Genomic DNA, 23,301 nt, shown 5'->3' with positions numbered 1-23,301 from the left:
TGGTTTTGAATCGTTGAATCATGATTATTGTCGTTGTTGTTACATTTTATTTATAGAATGCTTTTCTAAATACCCAAATATGAGCTAAAAATATAGAAAGAACATAAATTAATCAAGTAAAATTAACTAAACAAGAAAAAGTGAGGAAAACATATCAAAATTAAACGTACACAATTGTGTTGTATTTTGTATTTACTACATAAATTCATTAATAATCTTTTGGGGTTTTTCAAAGCAGTGTTGGCATTTTCCCCCATATAAACTGTAGTCTTGAAATGTAATTTTTTATTTTGTCTCCTGTAAGCAGGAAAGAAAATGTAATCAAATGAACAAATAATTGCCTTGACTGCAAATGGGCTGGCAAAAATTAACCGCATTAGTAACTACTGAAACATACATGCTGATATAAACTGGGACAATGAAAAGATGTGGGCACAGCTCTGAAAGCAAGAAAGAGACTGAGCAGCACCACATGTAACAATGAAAATCAGGCTTGGGATTCCCTCATGGGGTGCTTCCAACCCACAGAGGTCACAAACAAGTTGTCTTTTTATAATGGATGTGAACAAGACAGTCTAAGTAGCAGCGGCTGTAGGCAGACTTTTCATTTTCAGATATTTCTAACCTGTACATGTGTATTATATCTAAAAGTGTACTGCGCTAATATGGAACTTGAAGTGATGTTACATTTTACGCATCCAAATAACTCTGCTGCTGATAAGGGGCCAGTGAAGCAGATGTACAAGACTGATAAGTTAGTACGTCAACAAGATGGCACCAAGTGACGTGTATACTAAAACAAGGACAAATAAAGAGCAATGAATACCTTTAACTGTTTACCACAGGGCACCTGATAAGGAATGATGTTATAGAATAGAATATCTTTATTGGCATTGTATATGTACAATGAAATTGAAAGTGCAGGCCTTCTCTTGTGCAAAAGATTCAATAGAGATGCCTCTAAGATAAATAATAATCATACAATAAACTAACTAAGACTGTAAAAAGAGTGCAACATGATAACCAAACAACTGTTGCTACACTTTTGTTATTTGAAGGCTTGTTTATAATGAATTAGTCATGTTTGACTTTGGATAAGCTTTTCCCCATCACATATAAACTGACTAAGGATTTGTGCAAGTTTGATTAATTTTAATGTGTTTACCAGTTTCAACAATTATGAGAAAACGATTTGGTGTCTGTTTGTCCTTGTTTGTCTTCTGGGTGGTGGTGATGATCCTCTGTGCTCCTGTGCAGCTGGCAAACCAGACACAGATGCAGTAAGTCAGTATGCTGTCTATGGAGCCGTGGCAGAAGGACACAAGCACTTTAGGAGTGGGGGGTTCTTTCTTAGGAAGTAGAGTCTCAGAGTAGAGTCTCTGCTGTGCCTTTTTCACCAGATCTGTGGTGTCCATGCTGCAGGTCCTCCTCTGTGTGGACGCCCAGAAACCGGAAGTCTGACACCCTCTCCACACAGATCCCACTGATGAAGAGGGGCAGAATGTCAGTTTTGTTCCTCCTTAAGTCTATCAGCTCCTTTGTCTTTGTGGTGAGGACCAGGTTGTTGTCCTTGCACCAAACCTGCCTATAACTCAAACAAGCAGTTGGAGTTATAAATACTTGTTTCCCCTCCTGCTCTGATCTGACCTGTTCAGCAGGTGCCTGGACAAAGAAATGATATCAGTTGGAGTTATAACTGCTTGTTTCCCCCCTGCTCTGATCTGACATGTTCAGCAGTTGCATGGACAAACAAATGATATCTGAGACATCACAGGCCCGAGAAGCCCTGACAGTAAGCATACAATACAAGGCTATAATTAATTATGACTAAGGATAAAGTTACCTTCATTTTCAGTGTTAATCCTTTGAGATGCAGGCAAATTTATTCATTGTGTTAGGTGCGTTTGTGCACAGGGTCATATGGTCCGGTGAAAATCAGGGAGCACAACAAAGTCTTAAAGGGCTACATTATAGTTCAAATCATGTATGTAGGATCCATTATATAGAAGGGTAATTGAATAATGATAATAATAATAAGAAAGCATCTGACAAAATAATGAGCATCCGGTTAGAGACATTTTGTACATTGTTTTATACAGAGAGGGGAAGAAAAAAGGGAAAATAAAACAAATACAAAATAACCCAACATCCCTTAATAACTGCATCTATGGATTTCTGGACTTTACCAAATGGATCACCAAGATGTCCGCCCATTCGTTGTCATTTTGGCAGTTTCACCTCTGTTAACTGTTAAGCAGGAAGTTTAAATAAAGATTAGTCTGTACCGTGCTGTTGCATTGTGGGACACCAATGGCTGCTCCCGTGGCTACAAACAAGTACGCGTTGTAGGTACGAAAACCACGTTTGTGCCCAATGTAAAGCGTCTCTGCTTGATCGAAGTTACTTCGCCGAGATAAAGGCACCATAAACATTTTACTTTGGGAAATATTTATTTTAGATTTAAGACAAAGAAACATATTTCAGCAGTTTGGATCTTTAGCGCCTCCTGGCTAGCTAGCATTAGCTTCTGAGCCTGAGGTACGTAGTGTTTTCATGTTTTTATGTTTAGTTGGAAGTAAAACGACTTTAGTCTTAGTTTGGATACTTCATGGTGTAACTCGGTTTCCTTAAATGCTTCATTCAATTCATGGACACAAATAAGATCCGACATGTTTGACAGCAGCGAGGGTGAAGGTGAAGAAGAAAACAAAACAACAGAACAACAGATTCAATACACATTGTCACGTGTAAAACATGAATGAGTTACGAATAAGTGTTGACAATGACGTAGTTGTTTCTGTTGCTTGTGTGCCAAATAAAATATCTGACACCCACAAGTTAGAAAGTGAGAAACTGCAGTTCAGAATTCAAGTTAAAATTTTACATACATGACATTAAATCTGCAGAGGAGGAGTTGTTTCAGACAGAGATGCTGTAGATACCTGTGCAGTGGTTGGTTGATTAGTTATGTTCACTGTAAACTGTATTGAACTGCAGCTCAGACTTCAATCCTCCGCCCGCCTGCGACTTCAACTGAATGTGTTCATGGATAAACATGTTTTTATTTATTGAAATTATTCGTTCATTCATTAACTTGTTGTGTATTGAAAGGAGGAACTGTGACAAACACCTTTTCATATTGAGATTGGGATTCTCTTGGAAAGATGACAAGACAAGTGAGGTGGTGTAGTTTCTCAACATAAACCCTGAGTCACCAGCTTGCACGTGTTGTCCCCCCCCCTGCAGATAATGGATGAAGATGTGTCCATGCACAGGCTGGAGGGCAGCGACCCTGAAGCTCAGGTCGGTGGGCTGATGGTGAAGAAGAAAAGCAGCGCCGCAGAGCCGCATGTTTTCCGGGTACCCACCCCTCGCACCTCTCTGCTGGGCCTGGACCTGCTGGCTGCACAGAAGAGGAAGGAGCGCGAGAGCCGGGATCAGGCCGAGGCCGGAGGAGACGACGGGAACAGGAAGAAGTCCAAGGTCACCTCCTACAAAGACTGGGAGGAAAATAAAAGTGACTCTGGGTCAGACGAAGAAGAAAACGAGAAAGACAAAAGCACTAAAAAAGAGAGGTTTGTTGGAGTGCATCACATCTGCATCACATCTGGGGTTTGATAATGATGGAGGATGCATAAATACAGAAGCTTCACATATGGAGAAACTTAGAAACAAACAGTCCGCATTCGTCATTCTGTCTCAAAACACCTCCTCCTCCATCCGAGCTGAGAAACATCTTTGACATCTTATTCAGCTCACCGGTCCTTTTTTATCTTCTGGCCTTCTTAGACCATAATACATCTGGACGTTCAGGACGTTCTCCTGCTTCTCCCAGGCCAACATTCTTTTCAAATTAGAGTTTTGTTTTTTGCGTGAGAGTCGGTTGTTCCACATGTGGTATTCAGGCATTGCTACCTTCAGACTGAAGCGGCTCTGTGTCTCTGCTTAATTGGCTGCACCTGTTGTTTATAAACAAACAGCAGCTGAACTGAACAACTGCTTCCATGAGTGGGAATGACTTGTTAAGAGATGCCGAACACACATGATTTTTCTTTTCTTTGTTCTCAAGTAGGAAATATCGCGTGACCGGCTCAGAGACGCCGTCCAACCCAGGAGGGGTCAGTGAAGAGTTCCGTCGTAGACACCAGCAGAGAGAGAGGGACAGACGTGAGCACGGAGTCCACGCCTCCTCCAAGGAGGATCGGAACAGAGACAGAGAGAGGAGCAGAGACAAGGGCAGAGAGCGACGCGGTGAGAGAGGTGAGCTGAGGATCACTGGGCCAAATTTGCATATAAAAGTATATGAATACAAATGTACTGATTTACACGATCTAGGAATTGAAGAAGAAGAAGCTCTAATGAAAAGGGGGGATGTCCCGGTAAAGGTTTTGCATCATACAGATTGTTGATTTGAAGTGTTTGTCGTCTGTTTCAGAGGAACGAGAGAGCAGCCACAGCCGCGGCAGCAGCAGTAGCCGGTCTGAGCGTGGAGAGCGCAGCGAGAGGAGCGAGCGCTCGCAGAGAGACGGCTGGTCCGACCGGATCAGCAGAGGCACCAAGAGAGAAGAACCGTCCACACCGCAGCAGAGGCCCAAAGGTAGATATGCTTGATTCATCTTCAGGGCTGGACCATCACGTTTTTCTATTCCAATACTTGCTCGTTACATCGACAAGCTACCATTCAGATCATTTAAGAAGAATTTTGTGGACCTAAAATGGACCTAGAAGTGTGTAAAAGTAATACATATTTTGTAACTTGGCCTGACTTCATGCTTAAGTTAATGTCACACATCCCTGTTGTCCAGTCAGCGCACAGCTTATCCTGTGGACACTAAAGTAGAAAGAAGACGTTCACTCACCTTTATCCTCTCTGCTGTGATTGTGGAAAACAAACAAGCACCTCTGTGATCTAAAAACACTTTTCTATCACTCTAAGTTGTAAGTTCTAAGTTAACATTGGCGCTCATCATTCTTTCCAGACAGTAGACACACAAGTTGAGCATCATGTGATTGGCTATGATCCCCGTGTGACCGATGCGTTTGTTTGCGTGAGGCAGCTCATCATGTAACTGTTCAGATATTGTCTCCTCGCATCATATATGCCAGTAGTCAGTGAAATATTCTGGAATAGGAAAGGTTTGAGGAAGTGGTAAATGAAACGCTGCAGTTTCTAGAGTAAAAGATGCATCTCTCCGTCTACACAATCCAAACAGTATAAGTCATTTTAGCTGTGAATCAGCTTGCGGCTGCATGGAGCTTTATCTGTCTTTGTCTCTCTCTCTTTATAGATTCTTTCACACCCTCGGGCTCCAACTGGGATGAGGATGACAGTGGTTATGGCGGCACGCGGCATTCCCAGTGGGAATCCCCCTCCCCTGCCCCGTCTAACAAAGACTCGGACCGCTCAGAGCGAAGTCATCGCTCCGGCCGAGACAGTGAGAGGAGTGTCAGGTAAGTGGGCGGGGCTCTCATTTAGTCTCACATTAGAGCGTCATCAGTGACTTTTGTAAAGCGTTCTCCATCTTGCTGTTGCTCGTTGTCCACATGATGCGTGTCTGCTGTGTGCTTAGGTCCGTCAAAGGCCGTTACCCTGACGACACCCCCCTGCCCACCCCATCCTACAAGTACAACGAGTGGGCCAATGACAGGAAGCATTTAGGCTCCACCCCTCGCCTTTCACAAGGAAAAGGTACAAAAATGAAGCCATTCTCTACGGAAATGAATGTTTTACATGTTGGTAAAGTTGGATAAGGTTTCTTACTCCGCCTCTGCTTCAGGTAAGAAAGAAGACGGTGAGGGTGGAATAGAGTTTGATGATGTGGACGAGAAGGCGCAGTGGGAAGAAGACCAGAAGGTGAGCACTTACAAGGAGAGCTTTCATGATCCAGCGTACATCTGATGGTAAGTTTCCCTCAGGTGTTTCATGAGGCCCTAACTGTCTCGCTGTTTTGTTTCGCAGCAAGCTGACAGGGATTGGTACATGATGGACGAAGGCTACGACGAGTTCCACAACCCGTTCACTTCCACCTCTGAGGAATACATAAAGAAGAGAGAGCAGATCCTTCAGAAGCAGACGCAGAAACGGATATCAGCCCAGAAACGACAGATCAACGAGGTGACACACACACACACACACACACACACACACACACACACACACACACACACACACACACACACACACAGGAATTTAATTGCCACATAAGTGTAGAAATGTTTCCCATGCATCTGGACTCGCACACACGTTCGCCTATGTTGTTGCTTTTACTGCATCTGTATCTCAATCAGTGTCTTGCGTTCCCTCTGTCAGGATAATGAGCGATGGGAGACAAACCGCATGCTGACCAGCGGGGTCGTTCAGCGGCTGGAGGTGGACGAGGACTTTGAGGAGGACAACGCTACAAAGGTTCACCTGCTGGTTCACAACCTGGTCCCTCCCTTCCTGGATGGACGAATCGTTTTCACTAAGCAGGTAACCACGATCACAACACAACAGTTAGGATGTCGAAAGAAAGTGGAGAAAGTGTGTGTACACGCGCAAAAAATGATGTAATGCCTTTATGGTAGTGTTATGGATGTTTTAAATGCATACACGTCTGCTGTAGACGCACAGAAAGACAGAGACACATCTCAGCCTTTATCCATTAATATAGAGAATCATCTCAAACATCCTGGAGATATGTGTAAATGTGACTTATTGTCTTATTTAATATTTCATTGTGTTTGTCTGCCTGCTGCAGCCCGAGCCTGTCATCCCTGTGAAAGATGCCACCTCAGACATGGCCATCATCTCTCGTAAAGGCAGTCAACTTGTCCGCAAACATCGTGAGCAGAAAGAGCGCAAGAAGGTAAAAAACCAACCACACAGAAAACGTCTCAAAACACGACCTGAGCTTAATGAGCGCAGTTGTAATTCTTATGTTGATGATTGAATTTGTATGAATTACTGTTTTCAGGCACAGCACAAACACTGGGAGCTGGCAGGTACCAAGCTGGGCGACATCATGGGGATCAAGAAGACAGAGGATGGAGAGGAAACTGGGAAAGTGGTTGGGGAGGATGGGAAAGTCGACTACAGGTGACTAGAGTTTCACACTTTAAATTAATATCTTTTAAATGTTGCATAAAATTTAGATTTTAATATTTTGCTTGATTTGTCTGCTTGATTAATTCTCACGGTTTTGTTTTCCGTCTCACAGAGCGGAGCAGAAGTTTGCAGACCACATGAAGGAGAAATCGCAGGCCAGCAGTGAGTTTGCTAAGAAGAAAACTCTCCTGGAGCAGAGGCAGTACCTTCCCATCTTCGCTGTCAGGCAACAGCTGCTCAACATCATAAGGTGAACTATTGGTCTGCTCTCCATACTGAGCCCCAAACAGTGTATCTGATGTGGAACCATGAGGTCAAGATTGATAAGGGTCGATTGATAAGTTCTAATATCACAATATGGAAGAGTTGTCACACTTATTCATATTCAACATTATCTCCTTCACACTTCCGTTAAGATGGAAGAATATTCTCCCAGTTTATAGAGAAGCTTTCTGAAGTTACTTACCAAGTGAATTCCTTTTTCAAAATGTTTCCAGATCGTCTCTGCAGTGTAGTAAGACCTCGTGCAGAAGCTACTTTGAAATGGTAGCTACTCAATCAACAAGCTACTTGCTGACTGCATTGAAGCTGCACTATATTGCCAAAAGTATGTGGACACCTGAGCATCACACCTATATGATCTAGTTGGACTTCCCATTCTGAAACCATGGGCATTAATATGGAGTAATGGAGTTATTATGGTATCCAGAGGCAGTTTGGTTCTCTGCAGTGAGTGCCTGAGCAAGTCCAAGTTTTCAGTGTTGTAATGCACTTGTGGGCGCGTTTCTGCAGGGACAACAGCATAGTGATCGTTGTGGGAGAGACGGGCAGCGGCAAGACCACCCAGCTGACTCAGTACCTCCACGAGGACGGCTACACCAGCTACGGCATGGTGGGCTGCACGCAGCCTCGCAGAGTTGCAGCCATGAGCGTCGCCAAAAGAGTCAGCGAGGAGATCGGCAGCAGCCTGGGAGAGGAGGTGAGACGCTCTGCTGATGCAACAGTCTTTAGTTATTATTGCGAATCTAATTGAAATGAATTTGCTTTTGACAATGAGAAGAAGATATTCCGGTTGATTTGAGCTCATAGAAAATTATTTCAGTTCTTATCATTTCTCAGTTCACTGTAATTGTTGTCTAACTTCTGGTCTGGAGTGTCCTTGTGCACAATATTGAGTCATAGATTGTGCAACACTGCCATCTACTGGACATGAAGTAGAGAGCAACAAATGAGGTCACCACTGAGACAAAAAGCTCCCAAAGAGACGACTCCAGCTTTCCCTTGTCTCCTGTTTGCTCCTCTTTCCTGTTTTCCCCCTTTTTCCTTTTCTCACTCACACACATACACTTTAAACATACCTTTGGTTAATTTCTGTAGACCTATGTACATTTAAACGTTATATCGTTCGCCTTCTTCAAACGTGTCCTGCAGGTGGGTTATGCCATCCGTTTCGAGGACTGTACATCAGAGAAAACGTTGATCAAGTACATGACAGACGGTATCCTGCTCAGAGAGTCACTTCGGGAGTCCGACCTGGATCACTACAGCGCCGTCATCATGGACGAGGCTCACGAGCGCTCCCTGAACACAGACGTGCTGTTCGGCCTGCTCCGTGAGGTCAGCAAACACAGAAATGACCCACAGCTGACTCTACGTTGTAATGATGATCTGTCCTGAATGAGTCCCTCTCTCATGTGTGTGTACCAGGTCGTGTCTCGGCGCACTGACTTGAAGCTCATTGTGACCTCTGCCACTATGGACTCGGACAAATTTGCAGCATTCTTTGGCAATGTGCCCATATTCCACATTCCAGGAAGAACCTTCCCAGTGGACGTCTTGTTCAGCAAGGTACGGTTCCTTTCGCTACACAATCACAAGTGGATCACTGGGATCATGATTAATCAAAGACTTCTGAATTCCTGGCAGCTAAATACACGAATTCAGAAAATGTTTAAGTTATTATATATTTGAACATATGTAATTGTCTGAGACCATCCAACATATGATATATGAATGTATGACACATTTGAACAACATTCAGATAGTGGCTATGAACAGATAGGATACATCTGCTCACATGATACATGATTGTTCTCTGCAGACCCCTCAGGAGGATTATGTGGAGGCAGCAGTGAAGCAGGCCCTGCAGATCCACCTCAGTGGGATGATGGGAGACATCCTCATCTTCATGCCTGGACAAGAGGACATTGAGGTGAGGGACACTTACATGAACTTATCACCACTGATTGAAATGGCCCTCGCTCAAAGCCACATTATGGTTCTGAACATAATATATTTACCTGTTTTTATATGTAGAGAAGTTTCACAAGTCCTAAGCAGTGTCTGTGTGTGCGTGTGTGTCTGCGTGTGTGTGTGTGTGTCTGCGTGTGTGCGCGTGTGTGCGTGTGTGTGTCTGTGTGTGTGTCTGTGGCCTTGCAGGTGACGTCAGATCAGATTGTGGAGCGGTTGGAGGATCTGGAGAACGCTCCGGCTCTGGCTGTTCTGCCCATCTACTCCCAGCTGCCCTCTGATCTCCAGGCCAAGATTTTCCAGAAGGTTTCTTTCACGACTCACAATGTTTTTGTTTTATGGAGGAATGATTTTATTATTTCACATGCAGTTCTTTGTGAGCGCCTGAATGCCTTCCTAACTACATGCTGTATCCACTGCCAGGCTCCAGATGGTGTGAGGAAATGCATCGTTGCCACTAACATCGCTGAAACTTCCCTCACTGTGGATGGAATCATGTTTGTGGTCGATGCAGGATACTGCAAACTTAAGGTACCCCAAAGATTCACCTTATATATACTGTATATTGTAGCTCTTCACAGTAAAAGTTCAGAACTCAGTCTCTAAGATGTTGGACAAAGAAGATGACAGAGGATAGTATCAGAAAGTGTCAGATAACACTAACTAGGCTCATTATTGTGCCAATGTTAAGTTGATTGGTGAAGTGGACCCATTCTTATTCTCTTTGGAAAGCAGCCCGATGCAGGAAACGGATAATAGCATGGTTATAGCATCACACAGCAACAGCCACCTTGTTGCTTTGATTGTATACAGAACATTAACCCCAGCAGAGCCACTGCCACCTGACTGCCACTGGAGCTGGGATATCTATAGTTGTCATAGTGATGCAGGTGGAAATGGTCCCTTGATCCCTTGTTTCTGTCTGAACAGGTGTTCAACCCTCGTATTGGAATGGACGCTCTACAGATTTATCCCATCAGCCAGGCCAACGCCAACCAGCGATCTGGCCGAGCTGGGCGTACCGGACCAGGGCAGTGTTACAGGTAAGGGCTCAGCTACTACATCAGGCTGGGGTTTGGAGGTTTGCTCAGCCATTTGAGCTGCCAGCTGCCCTCTAACGGTTTGTCCAGGAAATTCAAGGCAGACAAAAGGACAGAAGCCTAATCTCAAAATCATTTCATGGGATTTAACCGTTTACTGCAGGGAAATGTGCTCTCAAAGGACAACGTCCCACTTCACCTCCCTGTCATGACACATTTACTTAAATAGAGTAAGCGACACACACACACACACACACACACACACACACACACACACAGCCATACATTTTGCATTGCTAATAAGCTGCGGTGCTTACAGAGGCCCACATATTTCAGGTTTAATCCAGCCCATGACCTCACCCAAATCTGTGAAGAATCAGTTTGGGAGCAGAGTGGAGGTGTGTTAGGAGCTGAGGATGTGAGTTTGTGTCACAGAGGCCAGAGGAAGTGGCGTCGTTTAGCTCTGCTGGCGTGGAGAATTCCTCACTCAAAGAGCCTTTAAACTGTGACCGGAGACACTCACAGCTCACAAACTCCAACCTCCACATATTCAAACCAAACAACCGACACCAGGCAGCTGTGACTGTGGAGGAGCTTTGGATGTTTGCTCCTTCATCCAGCCACAGGGTCGGCCGTTCAAACAGGGAGACAAATACATGCAAGAATGATATATAAGAAATCAATTAGAAGAAGATATTGAAAGACAGAATAAATAAATAAGTGTGTGTGTGTGTGTGTGTGTGTGTGTGTGTGTGTGTGTGTGTGTGTGTGTGTGTGTGTGTGTGTGTGTGTGTGTGTGTGTGTGTGTGTGTCTCTGTCTGTCTTCAGGCTCTACACTCAGAGCGCCTACAAGAACGAGATGCTGACCACCACCATCCCAGAGATCCAGAGGACCAACTTGTCCAACGTGGTCCTGCTGCTGAAGTCTCTGGGGGTCCAGGATTTGCTCCTCTTCCACTTCATGGACCCCCCGCCTGAGGACAACATGCTCAACTCCATGTACCAGCTGTGGATCCTTGGTGCTCTGGACAACACAGGTGGGAATCAGCAGACGGAGACCACAGTTAAGATTGAAACATTTGAAAACAAAATGATGATCTGGAAGGAATCAATCATCCCTCTCTGCTTAAGGGGACAAATTAGTGTCCCATCAGTCTGGCGTCCCCCTGTATGTCAGCATGGTTGTTAGGGTAACAAGCTCATCACTTCTTGCTCTTGTGCCCTCTCTGTTCTGTCCAGGTGCTCTGACCCCGACGGGCCGTCTGATGGTGGAGTTCCCCCTCGACCCTGCCCTGTCCAAGATGCTGATCGTTTCCTGTGACATGGGCTGCAGTGCAGACATCCTCATCATCGTCTCCATGCTGTCTGTACCTGCCATCTTTTACAGACCTAAGGTACGGCTCATTGATCACTTACTGCATGTGGGTCCAAAAATAGAACAAAGGTCTCCTCTGGTGTATAAGATGAGTATGAGTGTTATAGTGCTGTGATTAGTAAGAGAGGATTTACGGCTTTAAAGACGGTGATCCAATCATATTTAGTCCAAACTGTTGGCCTGGTAAATGTTAGACGGGCACTTACTCGTGCTATAGAGCCCCAGATTTGTTGGGTGGAGGTAAAGAACATAAATATGATCTATCTGTGTGTGAAGTCACGTCTGCATGAACAGTTTAATCTGTGTGAAACGGTGAGCTTGTGGAGGACAAAAGTGGAAAAGTAAATCTTGGTGATTAAAACGATGAGTTCGGAAAAATCTCCTAAATATCCCTGTGGAAATCTGCCGTCCCTGCAGGGCCGTGAGGAGGAGAGCGACCAGGTGAGGGAGAAGTTCTCCGTCCCTGAGAGCGACCACCTGACCTACCTCAACGTCTACATGCAGTGGAAGAACAACAGCTACTCCAGCATCTGGTGCAACGACCACTTCATCCACACCAAGGCCATGCGCAAGGTCAGAGCGCCGCAGCCGCCGCCGCGTCTGGAGGGAAACATTCAGTTTGAATCAGATCAAATCTAAAATGTCACCAACTCACCGGGGACATTTCTGCTTGTTTGCCTCTCTTTCACCTTGGTGATTCCCCGACACAGTAAAGTAGAAGTATAGTAAACAAATGAACGAACAAGACACGTTTTCAAGAGGTATTGTCTTTAATATGTGACACTCTAGTTGTGTTATGGGTTTGATATTATTACAACTTTGTTTTCTTTGTTTGCATGGCTGTTGGAGAGGAGAAGGTGATTCCTGTGTGAATACTGCCGCCGCTGTTTGACTCTGTAATTGAACTGGACTTGTCTCCTGTCTCCTGTAGGTGCGTGAGGTTCGCTCGCAGCTCAAAGACATCATGGTGCAGCAGAGGATGAATCTGGTTTCCTGCGGCTCGGACTGGGACATCATCAGGAAGTGCATCTGCGCCGCTTACTTCCACCAGGCCGCCAAGCTGAAGGTGCGCTCTCCGCTCCGGGTTCCCCCCCTCGCTTAATGTTACGGCTGGCACGGCCTGGACGGAGCAGATTTATAGCCGTGTAATTACAAAGCCATGAAATCTCCCTTCTAGCCTCAAGATTAACACGGCACTAAAATCTGAAAGGGAATTTGAAAACACGACTTTATAATCAAGGTTCCACATTTGACTTATGAGTAGCCACCTAACCCCAGCAACAGTGGACACCATAAATTTAGTTTCCTGCTGTGTGGGCAGGTGGAGGAGCCAATAAGCCACACACTCACGCACACACACACACACACACACACACACATTCCATTTTCCTTTTCCAGTTTGCAGAAATTCCAACCTTGTGTTCTTGGTGTGTTGCTCTCAGGGCATCGGTGAGTATGTGAACGTGAGGACAGGAATGCCGTGTCACCTCCATCCCACCAGCTCCCTGTTTGGAATGGGATACACCCCCGACTTCATCATCTACCACGAGCTGGTCATGACCACCAAGGTAAAGTCTGCCGCCTGCAGGACGCCCTCATAGCACACTGTGTGATATGGGTTCATGTTTGACCTGGACTTTGTCTTGCAGGAGTACATGCAGTGTGTGACTGCTGTGGATGGAGAGTGGCTGGCCGAACTCGGACCCATGTTTTACAGCATCAAGCATGCGGGAAAGAGCCGAACGGTACGGCGTCACACCTTTCACATCACATCGGATTGAATCAAAACAGAAAATGGAGATTATGGGATTGGGTGTTTAGGAAACAAGAAGAAGCTTTGCCAGTTATGATGACGTCAATGTGATCCTGTTAGTTTAAAAGATGACACTGACAAATCTTGTGTCTGCCCTGCGTGTGTGTGTGTGTGTGTGTGGGTGTGGGTGTGTGTGTGTGTGGGTGTGTGGGTGTGGCTCCTCCAGGAGAACCGCCGACGGGCCAAGGAGGAGCTCACCAACATGGAGGAGGAGATGGCGATGGCCGAGGAGCAGCTGCGATCGCGTCGGGAGGAGCAGGACAGGAAGAGCAGCGGCGGCACTGTGAGGTAAGTGGGCGAGCGCCTTGTCTCCTCCTCGTCACCCGCGGGCCCCCGGTGCAGCGCCGGCTCCCCCTGCCCTCATTTCCCAGCCACAGTTAAGACAGAAACTGTTTAATTTACCTTCCTCCAGCCCCCTTCACACCCTCCCCTCCCTCTCTCGCTCTTCATGATGAGCTTTTCTCACCTCTGGTCCCTCCAGACGAGACAAAAAGAAATAATATTGACTCTTGCCTGACCCCCATTACTGTAGCAATTTAGATAGAGCCACAGCCGAGCGGAGAGAGCGGAGGGAGAACGTCCATTTTCAAATTAGACCAAAAAATTAATTTCACACCCATCCGCCGTCTTTACAGAGAGAAATAAGCTCATAAAGAAGACTTAAAAAAGGACTTTATTGTTAATTAATCAACTGCTGAATCTGGGTTTGTGTGACAAAAAAAAAAATCACACTTGAGCTTTGGGATGAAGAATTAGATTAAGGAAAGGAAGTGAGAGGTGTGAGGATGACGACGCCGTCTGTTCATCGGGGCTGCTTTTGTCCTCCTGCAGGCCACACGGGCTTCAGTCAGCTTCAGTCAGCTTCAGTCAGCTTCAGTGAGCCTTTCATCCTAGTAGCAAGGTGCCTCGTCTGTTTTTCAGATGTTAAGACAGCAAGTTTACTTCTGAAATGTTCAGCTGACATAGAAAATATCTTTCTGACCAGTGGGTGTGTGTGTGTCAGTGTGTTAGTGTGTCAGTTTGTGACATTGGAGTTACTGCTCACTGAATGTTGATTAACTGAAAAAGAGAGAGCAGCACACCCATGCAAACTGAGGGTGTACATGTATTTTGCCATAACAAAGACGACCGTTGCACTCAGATTTTCACAAAAGGTACACATGGCTGCCTATACATCTAAACACACACACACACACACACACACACACACACACACACACACACACACACACACACACACACACACACACATCCACATGCACATGCACTCAATACAAAAGCCAAAAATACATCAGTCATTGTTGGACTTGATACAAGATCATAGAATTCCTTTTTATTCCAAAGTGTAATGGATTCAGTGTGAGTCAATACACACTGCAGGTGTGCGGTGGAGGTGTGGGGCCTATAGACCGGCCTGCGTCTGCCTCTGTCTGCCTCTGTCTGCCTCTGTCTGCCTCCGTCTATATGTATGAACACACTGCTGCTAGGAAAGTAGATTGTACGGCGCTAACATCATCATTTCAGCAGAAGAGGAAGGGTGGGACAGAAGGAGGGGGGGACACACTGACAGAAGGGGGTTACGGCCTGATATCTGTAATTGCTCCGCGTGTGTGTGTGTGTGTGTGTGTGTGTGTGTGTGTGTGAGTGTGAGTGTGTGAGATGAGGGGACCACGGGCAGTGTCGGGGTGTCACACTGCTGTAATTAAAGATGATAGATTGTGCTGTCAGGGGCGTCGGCGTCTCCGTCCCTGCGCTCCACAGAGACACACCCGCAGCCTTCTCACGCTGGTTTCAGGGTCACATCCAGCGCCGGGACATAAGACGCGTTTAGGAGCAGGAACCACGCACGCTGAAGTAACCGCTCGGCCCTTTTCTTCTCTCCGATTCAGGGGTTTGAAGATCTGCACACCGGGGAGAAAGGACGAGGCCCCGATGACCCCCAGACGCACCCCCGCCCGCTTTGGACTGTAGAGCGCCCTCACGCACGCTGACTCCACCCGGCCCGGTACCGCCGACACCTGGAGAACACAGCACAAGTAAACACTGTCATTTAGGTCTCCATCCTGCCAGCTTGGCCAAATTCAAGTGCAGTTCATCTACTGGCCACTAGAGTGAGAACTTGTATAAGGCACAGGAGTCCCCAGACCCCAGAGCAGCCTGGCTCCAGGCCATTAAACCCTCCTCCTCCTCCTCCTCCTCCTCCTCCTCCTCTGTTTATCAGCCTGCAGCTGTAAGCACGAACACTGCAGCCTGTATTTGTTTGATATTTCATGGAGAATAAGGAACAGTTCTGTTTTACAGCCAATATTTATTTGCTGTTATTGAATCTGATTATCACTGAAGTGTTTTACACAAAGCTCGGCCCCTATAATGATAGCTTCCTATATTCTGTTGCCTTTGCTCCTTATTATCAGCGGGGGATTGATAATAAATAGGGATCCGGTTTTAGTGTTGCGTACCTTCGGGTCCTTGCGTTTACTAGTTCCTGTCACTTATGGCTCGGCGTGAATTCTGCAGCTTTAAGAGATAAACTTCATATCGTGGATTTGCTTGACCTCTCGTCTCCCTGGTGTGTTGTGGGTTGAAGCGGCGTGTGATACCATGAAGAGCTGCTCCACACACTGAAGCACTGTTCAAACTCTACTCGTGGCATGAGTGTCTTCAGACTTCAGAGTAATGCGCCTGTACACACACACACACACACACACACACACACACACACGCGCGCTCACACACACACACACACACACCAGGGCTTCAGCAGTTGACCTTTTCCATTTTCTGTTCCCCTCGCTTTCAACTCTGTAACGTACCACACACAGCTTGTACGGCTCCCAAACAGCTACATCTATTTGAGTTTCCCCCCTCTTAAGTTTGAATTAGTTTTGTAAATGAAATATGCATTTTAAACAGAGAAGAATACTACATTAGTTTCTGTACAATATCTCCCTCATTCAATTTTTGTTCTTTGAGACCTGAAAGGAAACGATTGTCATCTCTCTCTCCCTCTCAATGTCTTTTGTAAATGAATAAATAAATGTTAGGTTTGTTTTGTTTTTTTAATTCACGTGTGTGCGCGTTTGATGTTTTGTCAGTGTTGTCGTATCTTTGGTGCTTTGACATGAATCACATGCACATCGCTCAGTTAAAGAAAGGGATGAATGATCTTCAAATGGAAATGTGGGCTGGCCCCGAATGTGCAAGACCTAGAAACATATAGTAGTAATACATATTGTGTAGCTTATCCTTTGTGTTGTGTCCAACAGCATCCAGTGGACACAAAAGCAGAAAGAAGACGTGTGTGTGTGTGTGGCTGCACGTCTCTGACACACACACTTGATTCTCTGAGTGTGTGACTCCTGTCATCACTGGGCTGACGTTCTGTTACAAAGTCTGGTTTGTTCAATTAAACTGTTTGGACATCACAGGTGTTATTTTTCAAGCATGCAATCACACGGTACACATGTAGTTCATTTATACCATCAGTGTTTCAAAGCTCCACTAAAGCTGCCACCTGCTGGACATATGGGAAACAGCTTATTGATGGTTGAAGACTGAATACTCGTGGAAGAACCAGCAAATACTCCAACCCTTCAAATGTGTTTCAGGGCCGAAACCCAACAAACAGCTCTGGAAAACAAACCTGCAACTAATTAGAAGTGAATAAATAAAGACGAGGAAACACGAGGGCCGAGAGGTGAAGCAGCGTTTCATTAACATTACAAACAATGTAGGACAATTTACTTGGTTTACAAAGGACCTCACTTCTTAGACCCGTCCGTTGAATCTTTTCTCGGGCTGCAGGGAGGAACATCATAAGCTTTGAGTAGCGCGATGCGATGCGATGCAAAGCAAAGCAAAGCCGCCTGAACACAGAAGCTTCCTCTAGCCAAGTAACTGCGGTGGTCATTATGGAATAGGTAGAGTTGTTGCGAGCGGAGGAAACGGAAGCTGATCAGAGACAATCAGACCGCGTTCGCACTTGCACCCACAGACGTCACACATCTATCCCAGGGATCCTGATGCTTTGAATCCTGTCAGCTGTGAGAATGTTAAAGCTTAGCATGAAGGCAGTCAGAGTGGGAGGATCTGTGTCTGGCCTCATTGGAGCTGTATGTAAATCTTCAGGTCATGAAAGCCTGCCGTTCAGTCTTCATCGTGGTTTTTCGCTGACACTTGAGCTGAAACCTCTCATTCCCGCTGGCAGCCACTTGGAGGGAACAGCAAACAGACGCCGGCTCGGCTTTGATTTGCTCGTGAGTGCCGTTCAACAGCGATTGTGTTTATCTTGGCTGTGCGACGGCAGAATCCCTCTCTGATTCTCTTTCTTGTTGGTCAGTGTTGTCGCCCGCCTCACTGCCTGCCTTTATGCAAATGGCTCTGATTATGAGCGCTCCCTCCAACCCGCCGTTCTCCAAGTGTTCTTGATTGAGTACGGCAGACGGAGGAGGGAACAGACATAATGGACTCCACCAACTTTAATGAGACAAATCTGAGCTCTGGGCTGACATTTTGAAATAGTCCTTGTGAATGACAGTGTCAGCAGTCACCTTTACCAAAGCTTCCCTCTGAAGGTCCCAGTAATGATGGAGGGAATTAAAATGGCCTCCAAGGCGCAGGAGATGGGAGCTATAGGATTAGGGTGCAAAGCCACACCTCTCAAACGAGCTCCTCTCCTGCCACACCCCATAATAAAGAAGCTCTCGCCCCCGCAGACTACATATCGCCACCCTGAGATTTCATAAGAGGGATTATGGTGAATGCTAGACGTTGACCGCTGTGAGATTTGTGGAGATGTGTTGTCCCTCACATTAACTGCCCCCCCCCTCCCTCCCTCCCCTCCCCCCTCCCTGTAGTTGTGTGTGTGTGTCTGGTTGCAGACAGGGACAAGCTTTGCTGTCATTACAAACTTAATAAGAGCAGAAGTGAGATTGATGAGAAAAACAGTGGCATCAAGCGCTCTTTTAATTAACTCCGGTCCCATAATGGTGCTGGGACGGAAGCGTGGCGCGAGGAATGAGACATTTTCTTTCTCTTTCTGTTTTGTTGCCTCGCTCAGCCCTGATAATGAACAGCCTTCTGGGACCCAATTACATCCAAGGCTGCATTAGGAGCACAGCAGGCCCAGTGGAAACTTCTCTTGTGTTTTTCCCCGCACCGCCCCCACCCGCCCTGCTGGAGATGGCCTTCACTTGATTGAATTCTGAATGTTGCCCCCGCTCCGCCCCCCCCCCCCCCTATCCCACCCCTTCACCAGTCACTTACCTTCACCAGTCCTGAACCCACATGTGCTCCAGGATGGAAACAGGAGGCCGTTGTGTGCTTGTTGTTGGCTTGTCCTTCATTTTGCACTGATGGAGTGGCTCTGCGTGCACTCGGGTTGGAACACAGGGGCTTCGTGGAAACTCCTCATGCTGTCGTGCGTCTCAGCAATTTTCCCTGCAACAAATAAAGCAGCGAGGCCTGGTAAACAGACACAGGTACAACAAAATCTACCAATTCTAATCTTGACATGTATGAACTTATATAAACTGTACATTAAAATCCGAGTGGATTCATTGTGAAGTGGAAGGTTGGTTAAGAGTTTTCTTCATTTTATTGTGTCCATGCTTCCAAACACACACACACACACACACACACACACACACACACACACACACACACACACACACACACATTTCATTTGAGTTTGAAAGACAAGCTCATAGGTGATCTCAGGGTGCGTGCAGCTTCTTGACGAGGGTTTCTATGACTTACATCCAAAACGTTTCCCATGGAAAGTTAAAAAGATAAAAATGTGTTCAACATCTTCACTCAACTCTGTATTCTCATTCTAACGTTCCCTACTTCTATTTCTTAACCTCCCTTTTCTCGTTTTTCTATTCTCTTGTTCTTTTTCTTCACCTCCTTTTTGGTCCCTTTTCTCTTCTCGTTCTTTTTCTTCACCTCCTTTTTCTTGTTTTCCTATTCTCTCATTCTTTTTCTACACCTCTATTTTCTCGTTTTTTCTATTCTCTCGTCTTTTTCTACACCTCTATTTTCTCGTTTTTTCTATTCTGTCGTCTTTTTCCTTCACCTCCTTTTTCTCGTTTTTCTATTTTCATGTTCTTTTTCTTCACCTCCTTTTTTAAAACTATATATGTAGACGCCACAGGACAATCCCATATTCCCATTCAAACTGAACATGTGACTGTCCAGCCTGGAAGGCCTGTGTGAAATCTGTGCAGTGTGTGAGGTCTGAATGTCGTTTAGATAGGAACTGTTCCTAAACGCAGCGCTTGGGGATTTCCAAGACATTAATAACAATTATTGGTGTTCTTTAGTTTCTTCAGACACCTTAAGTGTTGCGTATTGACTGCTGTGCTGGTAAGAATGTTGACTATTGATTTAGCCGAGGCAGAAACCGATGATGTCCTCTTCCTGTAAGGCTGGAATTAATCCTTACGTGCTGCCAGTGAGTGAATCGCTTCCAGGCTCCATCCCAGTGACTGGAGAGCCGCTCACAGCTCTGGTATGAGCTCGCAACAATTCCTGGTTGTTGCAAAATCAAAAGAAATGACAGACGTGCAAAACATGCATAGAATTACAAGCTGCTGCGAGGAAGAGGAGAAACAATAGCTGGAATTTGTGAGGAAACAGGACAGTCAATTACTGCAATTTACACAAGAGAATAAGGAACGTTTTCAACATGTTTTGTGGGGTTTTAGAATAATATTCACTTTTAGTGAATATTGTTTTTCACATGTGGTCAGTCAAATGGAATAACAGTAACTGCTTCCTTCTCTGTGCAACACATCTAAGAGTATTGCACCATCCAGTAATCCAGTATTACTGCTCCATTGTCTTATCCCTAAACAACACTTTCTATATACTGTACTGCCCTGCTGGCTCCCTGTGGACTGTATGGTTACTAACGGCTCATCCACTATTGCTTAGGGGTCTTATTTTGTTCTAGAAGAAAGACTTTATTCTGTCAAACTCAGACATCCCATGTGATTGAAGGCCGATAGGCATGGAACTCTCAGAGCTGCCCTCAAAGCTGCAACAATGCCTGCTTTCACGCAGCCAACTTCTGGTGGGTGGAGTGGAAGAACAAAGGCAGACTTGTCAGACTTCAGATGCCTTTATTATTCTTTTATTTGGCTGCAATTTCATGCATATCTGTCCATATTCATTAAGAGTTTTGCTACGTTGGCTTGCATATTCTATAGCTGTAGGAAAAGTGTGTATTGTATTATATGTGATTGAAGGTTTCATAAAGGAACAAGCACTCCTACTTTTGTAGAAATTAACATGAACATCAATTTGATCCTCAAAAAGTAGATTTATATTAATTTGAGTGACGGTAGTAACACAAGCTTAGGTGAGGTAATATTCTGCTGGTTTCTATGGTGACCCTTTTGACCAGGGCTGCTGGTGAACAGATGCAGAGATGAAACAGCAGCACTGGCAGCAGCACAATGCTCCAACAACTAATGGGCCGCTTTTCTTTGCACTTCTTCATGTCTGCAAAGTACACCACCAATTCTTTCAGACCTAGATAGTAAATAGTGAGAGCTGAAGTGGGACCCGTAAGAACCATCGTGAGCGGGCGTTTATTATTCCACCCTTGCAAAGATGCCAAAAACAATCTAGTGGAAATGTTGCACGCCTCTCCAGATCACGAAGCACCTTGGTTCCAGAGATTCTGCAGGAAACTGGTTCCAGAAACAGAACCTTTTGTAGTGGAAATTGGCTTTTGGCACTTGTACCAAAGCCCCACAGCCAAACCGATTAGAGGGAATACGATGAAACGCTTTCTGTCACATTTGACTCTGTTTGCCTTCATGGCCTAATCGTGCAGAAAGTCTTCTTCATAAATTCTGGGAACAACAAGCAAGTTTGCATCAATGCATGGCCTACTAGTAGTTACTGTGTCACTATGTAACTATGGCGACGCACATCAATTCCAGGCTCCTATCTTCATTTTCATCCAATTATAGCCTATGGAATTATAAATTGTTACCAGTTTTTACATCCAAAAAAGGAATGTAAATGTAACTGTCTTTAATAATTCCATATTTGTTTGTTTATTTGTATTTCCATGCCTATTCTAAGCCTTTAAAACATGTTCTACATCTCCAAGAGCCCCTGTAACAATGCCACTGTAACAATCCTCCCAAAAGCCCCAATCAACAATCACTTGTTATGCTCCTTTCTGTCTCAAACACAGCCTCCCTTTGCACCTGATTGGACAAAAATGTCAGATGGGTTAATGTTTTTGGCAAACAGGTCTCCAGCCAGATGTAAATTTTAACAACATGCAAATTTAATCTGCTTGTTCCAGCCAGGCTTCCACAATGTCTCAATCCCTCTTAAGCTTCTTGTTGACCGTGTCTGCCATCTTTGTGTACACAATTGGCTCCTCAGCTCTTCTGACTGCATCGTTAATGCTCGACCCTTTTGTGCCGCTCCATTCCACAGAAACAAACAGAATCACATGTGCAAAATTATTTCCGAACACGCATAATTAGCTGAAGAAACAATTCCAAGTATGAATAATAATATGCTTTGATAAGAGTATAACTTTTAAGCACGGGAAAAGGAAGGATATAAACGCCGGGGGAAATGAGCTTTTCAACTAAAACTTGAAAATGTGCAGTGAATGAAATGAGTCAATCATTTTAATGTGAGACGGGAGCCCTGAGGAGAATAAATAAGCAATCGTCACATTATGCAGGGAGAACAAATGAGCACGGTACACAATTAGGCAGGGTCACATTCTGCCAGAGCTGTGAGCGTGGGGTGGGCTAATGAGCTGTGAGACTGTGTGTCTTTTGGTGTGAATGTGTAAAGGATGAGAAGCAGAGGGAGGATGTGAGAGAAAAGCTGATCCCTATCCCTCAGAATTCTGATGTACAGGCTTCGACAGCCAGACAGCCAAACGCACAATCGGCAAGTCAGGCGAGAGACAAAGATAAAAGTGAGGAGGGCTGCCGGAGAAGAGGTGGGCCATCACTCGACCTGGCATCTGGGGCAACAAGACATGCAGTCAGACAGAGCAATGGGCAGGTACACAGAAAAACAGACAAAAAGAGGAGAAGTGCCTCAGAAGGACCCACGGCACAGGCTTTCAAAGGCGACTCATGGTTATTAACTATTCAATCACATAAAGGAGAGCTGAAGGCGTGAAAGGTTGCGGACCGAAGCACTTTTGCTTCAGTGCATTAAGAGCCTGGTCCAGCACTCTGGCTGCGTGAAAGAGAAATAGATTGCCTCCCAGGAAGATGACTGCTCAAAGGAGTTGGCTTTTTCCCCTTAATAACAGCAATCTGCTGTGAAAATCTAATCCCAAGTACCATTTACACTAAATCTAGATAACTTCTGCTCGGAAAAGCGTACAATATGAATATTTCATTCCCTGATATACAAATAAACACAACAAACCCCCCCCCCATCAATCAGGGGACGTTCTCGCAGGAAGTGAACTGGAACAGCAAATTGCTAACGAATACTGTTCTGTGTGAAAGTGATGCTGTGTGACTGTATTGTAAAAACCCACCAAAATACAAACACAGCTCTTCACAGAAGCACAAAATCCATTTGATCACGCTTACAGACACGAGTGTGACCTTATGACACCATCGTAAAAACAAAACCTCTGCGTGAAACACCCACTATGTTCACGACCTTTGTGACCTACTGTACATACAGCATAGAGGCTGAAGTAAAAGCTCCATCTTGGCCATTAAAATCA

The 23,301-nt window shown here is 45.3% G+C and overlaps 1 protein-coding gene across 4 annotated transcripts; it reads left to right on the top strand.

The window, feature by feature from the left end:
• Nucleotides 1-2,284: 2,284 nt before the first annotated feature.
• dhx38 (DEAH (Asp-Glu-Ala-His) box polypeptide 38) lies at nt 2,285-17,002 on the top strand. 4 transcript variants are annotated; one of them, XM_076155699.1, is made up of 27 exons: nt 2,285-2,349; nt 3,247-3,575; nt 4,070-4,260; nt 4,436-4,597; nt 5,289-5,451; nt 5,571-5,689; nt 5,778-5,854; nt 5,960-6,115; nt 6,311-6,472; nt 6,741-6,848; nt 6,957-7,078; nt 7,200-7,337; nt 7,880-8,066; nt 8,519-8,704; nt 8,795-8,935; nt 9,189-9,299; nt 9,527-9,643; nt 9,761-9,868; nt 10,268-10,380; nt 11,206-11,414; nt 11,617-11,771; nt 12,170-12,325; nt 12,684-12,818; nt 13,195-13,320; nt 13,402-13,497; nt 13,732-13,853; nt 15,455-17,002. In XM_076155699.1, exons 2-27 carry the CDS (start codon nt 3,250-3,252, stop codon nt 15,534-15,536), a joined length of 3,768 nt encoding a protein of 1,255 aa, XP_076011814.1. In that variant the 5' UTR covers nt 2,285-2,349; nt 3,247-3,249; the 3' UTR covers nt 15,537-17,002. The 4 variants fall into 4 exon arrangements, with proteins under 4 accessions (XP_076011814.1, XP_076011815.1, XP_076011816.1 ...); XM_076155700.1 differs by having other exon boundaries at nt 2,291-2,345; XM_076155701.1 differs by having other exon boundaries at nt 2,296-2,538; nt 4,073-4,260.
• Nucleotides 17,003-23,301: the final 6,299 nt, after the last annotated feature.

Source organism: Genypterus blacodes, unplaced genomic scaffold (assembly GCF_046128005.1).
Source record: "Genypterus blacodes isolate CSIRO-AG114 ecotype Tasmania unplaced genomic scaffold, CSIRO-AGI_Gbla_v1 ptg000067l_1, whole genome shotgun sequence".
Taxonomy (NCBI): domain Eukaryota; kingdom Metazoa; phylum Chordata; class Actinopteri; order Ophidiiformes; family Ophidiidae; genus Genypterus; species Genypterus blacodes.
Note: the sequence above shows the minus strand (reverse complement) of the source record. Positions and strands in the feature narration are given on the sequence as shown.

Coding starts and splice junctions, on each gene's coding strand:
- dhx38 (XM_076155699.1), top strand. CDS start 3,250: ATGGATGAAGATGTGTCCATGCACAGGCTGGAGGGCAGCGACCCTGAA. Junction 5,452..5,570: donor GACAGTGAGAGGAGTGTCAG/GTAAGTGGGCGG, acceptor CTGTGTGCTTAG/GTCCGTCAAAGGCCGTTACC. Junction 7,079..7,199: donor GATGGGAAAGTCGACTACAG/GTGACTAGAGTT, acceptor TCCGTCTCACAG/AGCGGAGCAGAAGTTTGCAG.